The sequence below is a fragment of the Paramacrobiotus metropolitanus genome, unplaced genomic scaffold, assembly GCF_019649055.1.
Source record: "Paramacrobiotus metropolitanus isolate TYO unplaced genomic scaffold, Prichtersi_v1.0 Parri_scaffold0000098, whole genome shotgun sequence".
In the NCBI taxonomy this organism is placed as follows: domain Eukaryota; kingdom Metazoa; phylum Tardigrada; class Eutardigrada; order Parachela; family Macrobiotidae; genus Paramacrobiotus; species Paramacrobiotus metropolitanus.
Genome location: NW_026570318.1, coordinates 233448 through 240824, shown reverse-complemented (window position 1 = coordinate 240824; position 7377 = coordinate 233448). Strand labels below are relative to the sequence as shown.

General features: G+C 44.9%; 3 protein-coding genes across 3 annotated transcripts; all 3 read right to left on the bottom strand.

Moving 5' to 3' along the window:
• Positions 1 to 631: 631 nt before the first annotated feature.
• On the bottom strand, positions 632 to 3852 carry LOC129596974 (tyrosine-protein kinase receptor ver-3-like). The gene is made up of 7 exons (XM_055494379.1): positions 3214 to 3852; positions 2717 to 2982; positions 2363 to 2623; positions 2033 to 2248; positions 1565 to 1959; positions 1258 to 1484; positions 632 to 868 (listed from the first exon to the last, which is right to left on the bottom strand). The coding sequence occupies exons 1-7, from the start codon at positions 3726 to 3728 to the stop codon at positions 703 to 705; spliced, it is 2046 nt and encodes a 681-aa protein (XP_055350354.1). The 5' UTR covers positions 3729 to 3852; the 3' UTR covers positions 632 to 702.
• A 437-nt stretch (positions 3853 to 4289) lies between these two features.
• On the bottom strand, positions 4290 to 5327 carry LOC129596937 (tyrosine-protein kinase receptor Tie-1-like). The gene is made up of 3 exons (XM_055494343.1): positions 5076 to 5327; positions 4676 to 4902; positions 4290 to 4553 (listed from the first exon to the last, which is right to left on the bottom strand). Exons 1-3 carry the CDS (start codon positions 5325 to 5327, stop codon positions 4355 to 4357), a joined length of 678 nt encoding a protein of 225 aa, XP_055350318.1. The 3' UTR covers positions 4290 to 4354.
• Positions 5328 to 5901: 574 nt separating this feature from the next.
• On the bottom strand, positions 5902 to 7377 carry LOC129596936 (uncharacterized). The gene is made up of 3 exons (XM_055494341.1): positions 6783 to 7377; positions 6323 to 6554; positions 5902 to 6188 (listed from the first exon to the last, which is right to left on the bottom strand). The coding sequence occupies exons 1-3, from the start codon at positions 7347 to 7349 to the stop codon at positions 5902 to 5904; spliced, it is 1086 nt and encodes a 361-aa protein (XP_055350316.1). The 5' UTR covers positions 7350 to 7377.

Below are 7377 nucleotides of genomic sequence, written 5' to 3'. Positions count from 1 at the left end.
TACGGAACCCAAAGTCCTCCAATTTCGGAGGAGGTTAAGGCGGAGTGGAACCGCATCCTCCTCGGAAGCTCGACCACGATGCGGAATATTCCTGCAACGCCCATGGCGGACGTGGCAAATCTGCCTGCGCGGTGCAGGGTGTGGAAGGATCCGGATAAGGCGCTTTCTGTCAGCGGCACTGCAAAAGGGCCACAAGAGGCCCTTGACACCGTCCTGCTACCAGCCACCATCATCTTAGGAGGAAGCCAGTAGGACGCGGATACTTGCCCGAAAGAAGCGACACCCTTTTGTTGATCAGTTTTGTTAAGAGCATGTCATACTCTTTGTTTTGTTTTCTCATGGGCTGAGGGCAGCCCTTGTTGGGAGGAGGGGCATGTGTCACGGTGTATACTGTAACAGCCCATGGTGGTGATTAGCTATGGAAGTGCCCCTGTTAATGGATTTTCTACTGGAATATCAGTGTCTCTGATCTTGATTTATCTATTTTTATGTATTTTCTCCCATTTATGAATAAAAGGTATTCTTTAGGGACACCCCATGTTTCCCCATACTGTAGATTTATAGGATATAGGTAGCACTACCTATGACAGTAGTCTCCTGTTTCGTGCGATGCAGCGCAGTGCGCTGTAGATTTATAGTTTTTTCATTGATAAAATTATTCAAGTACGCAATAATGTCGTAATTACATATATAAAATTTTCGTCATCCGCCTTTCTTAGCCGCATCTGGCTGAAGGCATCGATAATCCAAGCGATGATAAATCTGCGTACAAGCATCCTCCAATATACCACGCAGACTTTGCGTGAGACAGCCAAAATTCGGCCGATCATTTGGAAGGAGCTGCCAGCATTGTCCCATTAAACTGTATCTGCAATCAGCGGAAAAAATAACAAAACATCAGTTCTGACAGCGTTTGATTACAGTATCCGTAATCATAAAAAAACTTAGTGAAGTATTTTATGGATGATGCTTTAACATTCAGAGCCTAGCAGTTTATCTTCATAACAATTTCTGTCATCTATCCTCTAATCTATCCTAATTTCACTTTTAAAATATAGTTTTTTTAACCAAATTTTGGGTGATTATTTAGTGTCGTTGAGCAAATGCATTAAAAAGAAGCGGTGTGACGCTCAAAGCGTCTTTGTACTACAACAACTGTTGATCTAAAATTTGAAAACGTGAAACGTAGCATAGAACATTATACTGTGCACTAGCCAATCGTGCTAATAATTATGTACTCCGGGGATGCTTACGCACATGGCATTCGGACATGCTGCTGGCCTGCCCAAACGTAATCCCGTCTTTAGCGAAGCTAAGAAATCCGAAATTTTATTTCCGGTGGAAACGTGGACCTCCGCGTAAGGAAGAGCACCTAAGCTGAACATTTCCCACAGAAGAACACCGAACGCCCACACGTCCGACTTCTCCGAGTAGAGTTTCTCTACGATGGCTTCCGGTGGCATCCAGCGAACCGGCAGCGCTTCCTGTGCAGCATCACGTGACATAAAAATACAGGATTCAGCTATGCACCCATAATGACGCAGTCGCATTCGTAGTTTCGTACCTTGTGATCTTCTACAGAGCATTCGGTAGCCATCCGCGCCATTCCGAAATCCGATATTTTGGCCACATATCCGTCGCAAATTAGAATATTTCGAGCAGCGAGATCGCGGTGAACGATGGACAGAGTACTGAGGAATTGCATGCCCTGACTGATTTGGTGAGCGAAATGCAAGAAAGTTTGTGTGGACAAGACCTCCCCATCGAGTTCTTCCATTTCATCACGGCGCATTACTACTCTATCGGAGGCTAGTTTAATTCGCTCCGCTTCGTCATCATCGTACGGAAGAATCGCGCCATCCGCGTCCACATGATTATAAAACCGTTCGATGCCGTAAGTTTTCAACATATTTTTCAAGCAACCAAACCTGGAGTATTCGAGAACCAAAAGAAGGTCACCTGTGGAAAATATACACGGCTGGCCTAATAACGAACACCCGAACTGAAGACAGGAAAAAAATGTAATAGACACCTCTTATTACCACCCCCAACAGTTGCAGAAGGTGCTCATGATGCGGCATCGCTGCCATAATTTTCAGTTCCTGGAGCAATTGTCTGCTCTCCACCGGATCACTTGTGTCACGGGCGCTCTTGACTGCTACGCCGACCGGATCCGAATAGCCACTGAGGCCTGTGGCCACACCTTTCCTAACTACACTTGTTGTTCCTCGCCCCAGAATAATATTCGCTGAAAATAAAAAGGAACATTTATTTTAATGTATCTATAGTTCTATGCAAGATACTATTTATTATCAATTAACATAAAAATCCTCGGTTTTTCATGTAATTAGACACTGCTTACTAATCTGCAAATTCTGCAGAGTGATTTCGCGAGCCTTAACGCTTTCACTTTGAAGCAACTGCAGAACATGGGCATTGCGTTCCAACGTTGTTGCATCATAGTGACTGGATGATCGAGGGAGTCCGACGGTTTTGGAAATGATATTTCGGCGCTTGGCACGACGGCATCTGGCGCGTCGTACCAGCAGATAAATAAATCCACCTGATACCAGGATGGTAAGGGGTAGAGCCACGCCCAACGCTATCCGAAGAGTGACACTATCTGGAAAAGCCGAAGAGTAATAATAATAATTATATCAGTAGAGTAAACTATCGGTAGAGAGAATCTTCAAAACTTTGAAAAAAGTAACCATACTTGTTCTTAATCCGCTATATTGTTGCACCACAATGACATAATCTACAAGAAACTCGTATGATGTAACTGGGGAGCGTTCTTGTGACAGGGAACGGAGATTCGGAAGATCTGGAAAACCAATCATCAATCGTATGCGCATTGCAGGCCAGTTTTCCAAGCCGGGAACTGTTAGGTTAAACAGGCGGATATCGTCCATATACAATTCCATCAGTTCTTCCGTCCACACCAGCCGGTAAGTGTGGTAGTCAGTGGTCAAATCTGTATCGCTAAAGGCAAATGAAAAAAATAAAAGGGCGTACTTCGCAGGAGGTAAAAAAAATATTGCCCTGATAAAACTTGCGGTGCTACAACATTTGCGCGTATGCGCATATTTGTTGTGTGTGATCACATATTTGGTTCGTGGTAAGATCGTGCGTACGTATAATTTTATAGACCGGATAAAACATTTTGGTAAAAAATGGTGGAGCCTCACCGGGGATTGTTGTCGTCTGTCTCACCTCATGAAAGTTTGACCATAAGTAGTAATTTCACCGGCGACCGTGACGTACGTCTGATGTGCAGTTATCAAAATTGGTGTAGCAGCACAAGCACCGATGGACGTATTGGGAAAGGACTTGTTGCCAATCGGCACTAGCATCAGCAAAGAACAGGCAGAGCTGTCGACCGCGTAAACGTGTGGATGCTTTCCGCGGATTAAGATTTGTCCGTATTTAAACGAATCCTTTGTCGTTACTGCAGCATTAATACGCGACCGTTTCGCATCGTGACGCTCCCGAGCCGATTTTAATGTCAGCAGACCGTTCTTGGCAAACACATTCGAAGGATCGAAATTTGAATCCTCGGTTGCGTCATGCTCATTGGATACGACCCATTTCTCAAGATTCAACGTTTGAAAATCATCGTGAAAAATCTCCGTTGCTTCCTCCTCACAAAATACTCCGTCATTGCACCCAAGAAAAATAATCCAGGCAAACACAGAAATGACTGATAATAAGCGGTTGCTTACCAGCATTTGTGTATCCTGCACAAAACGCAAATTGTAACTGGATAAGCCTATTTACCACGCACAGCATACACGTACGTATACGGTATACCGCAAGTTAACTCTGATCAAAGCATTTTACATTGTGACTGTCGATGGCTGCAGCGTTGATTGTTCTGACGTGAGACCAACTATCGGAATAAACCACAAATACTTCTATGTTTGTACAGACAAAAACGCCGAATACTGTATATGATGCCTAGTCTATACAGACCGTTCACATGTGTCTACAATAATTGTAAATTACGCTGTGCGTGATCGTGTGCATGTGTTTTACGTGGAATGGTGGAAACCGGTTGCATTGTGTTGTTAACAACTCGCGCTCATAATGCAGTTACTGTATAGATACGTCAATATCGGCGGTATATGATTACGGTTTTATGGGTACAAACATTCTCATAAAAATGCCGTAATTATAGCCTTCCACATTGAGCGGCAGAGTGGCCTAAGACGACCATAGCAGCGGTGGGATTATAAAACGCTACAAACAAAACTAACCAAGTGACAGCGAAACTATTTTGAACAGCTATCGTAACAATTTACTGGCACTACGTAGGGAAGCTGCCGACCACACTTAGATTCACGGGATATACATATTAACGATTAACGTGTACTTCAAAAGCGTTCTTCAAAATATCACGATGAATATCGTTAAACTGGGCGTAGCTATTGTTTAACCGCAGATAAGTATCCTCCGTCTCGCTGTCTAAGATGATTTTAAACTGTTCGGAGAGCACGGCAAAATTTGGACGATCTTCAGGTGACAGCTGCCAACACTGCTGCATGAGGTGGTATCTACCAATCAGATCACCTTGCTTAAGGTCGACATGGCAAAAGTTTAGACACATGCTAATTAAATCATTTCATGTACATCTGCCAAGAATCAGATTTGGCAACCTACTACAATAACCACTTACATAAACTCTGGACATGTCATTGGTTTGTCCAGGCGGAGACCGTTCTTTAGCCCGGCCAGGAAGTCGCCAACAGACTGCTTTTGGATGCAGTGGGTGGCGGCGTAGGGTGTAGCACCCATGGTAAACATTTCCCACAATACTACGCCAAATGACCATACGTCCGATGGCTGAGTGAATAACCTGTTTTCGATGGCTTCCGGAGGCATCCATCGCACCGGCAGCGGCCCCTGCCAATGGAAGCGTAGATTATTTATTGCGTTCTGCCTTGTCCAACCAAATTAAATCGCTAATTTTTGAGACTCTAGGTTCGCTAGAATCTCAGAGAACCAGTTCGACGGCGTGAATTCGTATTAAAGAGCCGCAAAGTCGCCGATAGCTTGTGTGTTAACAAATATTTTACCTGCAAATGGCAAGTATACATAGGTCCTCGCTGGGCCATTCCAAAATGAGATATTTTCACGACATTAGTATCAAAAAGCAATACATTGCGAGCCGCCAGATCACGATGCAGAATGGCTCTACTATGCAGAAATTCCATTCCACGGCTGATTTGGTAAGCAAAGCGAATCAGAGTCGACGTTAGTGAACTCGGATTCTGACCGCTACACTTCCGTTCGATAAGTTCGTCTCGTGTATCCCCGTTCTTCTCCATCGTGCTTTTCCGCAATATTTCGTCCTCTTCACATGACATTGAATGAAGGTGTCCTCTAAGAAAAGCTGTCAGCGACCCGAATTCGCAGTATTCCAGTAGCAACAGGACGTCACCATTAAGCACAACACCCAGCAAGTTGACAATATTGAGATGGCGACCGGCTCTAGCCCGTGTTTCCATCTCGTGGAGTAGTCGACGGTTAAGGGAGGAGTTCAATCGTGATCTCCGAGTTTTAACCGCAATCGATGCTGCGCCATCGCAATGGGATTGCATATACAGTCGACGCAATGGGATTGCATATACATCTCGTGGAGTAGTCGACGGTTAAGGGAGGACTTCAATCGTGATCTCCGAGTTTTAACCGCAATCGATGCTGCGCCATCGCAATGGGATTGCATATACAGTCCAAACGCGCTGCCTTTCCGGATAAGGTGGTAGGAGCTACTGCCCAAAACAAGATCCGCTAAAAAGTAAAATTACCTGATCGATCACCATGAATAACCTACCATAGCGTATATGCAGCGGCAAATTTATTTCTAACTTATTTATTATGAAATGATCACAATAACAATTTTCACGTACTGATGTGCAAGCTGGCTAAAGGCACCTCCAGCAGGAGAATGCTGGGATCGGCAGCCATGGCCTTAACCACGACATCGGTATCAAGGCCACATGCATCGCAAAGGCTCGACATTTTCCGCTGGAAGCGCCGTATTCGGTCCAAGTGTAGCATGGTACCTTGATGAACGCTGTGCCAGCTTCGGCGATATATCCGACATCCAACCGCCAAAAAAGCCAGAACGACGATAGTTGGAACAACAGTTCCGAGGACCGATGGCAGCAGTACAGCGCGCTGAGTGGCTGTAACACAAATCAGTGTTACGTAACCTTACAGTTTTATTTTTAAGGCCTGTTGAAGAAATGAGCGTGATAAAGAGTAACTGCACTTTACCGGGCGCGCAAGTGTAGCAATGCCGTGACATAGCGCGACGTACCAGTCATTGGTGCTTGGCTTCTTTTACGCTGCCTTACAGAGACATAATCCACCAGAAATACTTGAGGCAATGACTTGTTGGTTACGTTGTTTTGGCCAGCCGTATCTTGAGAACTCGGCATAACGCCCATGCTAATGTACATTTTAGGCCACTTCTCCAAACCAGTAACCGTAAGATTCAGTTTCCACTGTTCGTCCATATACCAAACCAGGCTCTGCCTGGTCCACTCCAACTTGTGTATGTGAAAATCAAGGGACAGATCATTATCGCTACAATATACGTCACCGTAAGCGTATGCTGATAGTGATGTACTCTGTATTTCTGGAAGGAAACTCCATAAAAGTGTTGCTCACCTCTTGGAGAAACTAACGTGGCGCATGGCAACTCCTTCACTATCGGCGTAATTCACAGTGCCCATAATAACATTATCACGTCCACCCGAAAGATTTACAATTATTACACTCGAAACTGCTGGTAACCGGCATGTGTAGCTTTCTGTTTCTGCGCAGGACGCCAGTGATACGATGGCAGCGGCATAATGCATCGCAGGAACTTTGGTCCGAATGGTCATGTCGCCGTATTTAAAATGAAAGTTAAACTGTGTTTTCAGGATACGCGAAGCGTAGTCAATATGTGACTCTTTCCAGATCGGACCCCGTTCCAGGTGAAGCATACCGCCTTGCAGGCGAATATTCTGACGATCGCCCGGAGGCGCAAGCGGAGCCGGCAGTGCATCGTCCAAGACCGTCCAGTTCAGGCTAAGTTTGTCTTGGTTGAAGTCGTCTCGGAATACTTCGAAAAGCATGTTGTCGGCATTAAGGGATTTGGCCCGGTACATATGTAGCACCAAATTCGTGTACATCCACGGGAACCTTCGCTGTCGCGCACTCCCAAATACTTTTTTGCATTGCTTTATGGTATTTTGTAGCCAAAAGAATTGTATACGTAGTTGTGAAATCCGTTTGCGCGCGCAACATCCGGTTGCGGAGTTATGAGGGTAACAAAATTCCAAAAAGTTTAAATGCATTCAGGTGTACCAAAAGTCTGATTATGGA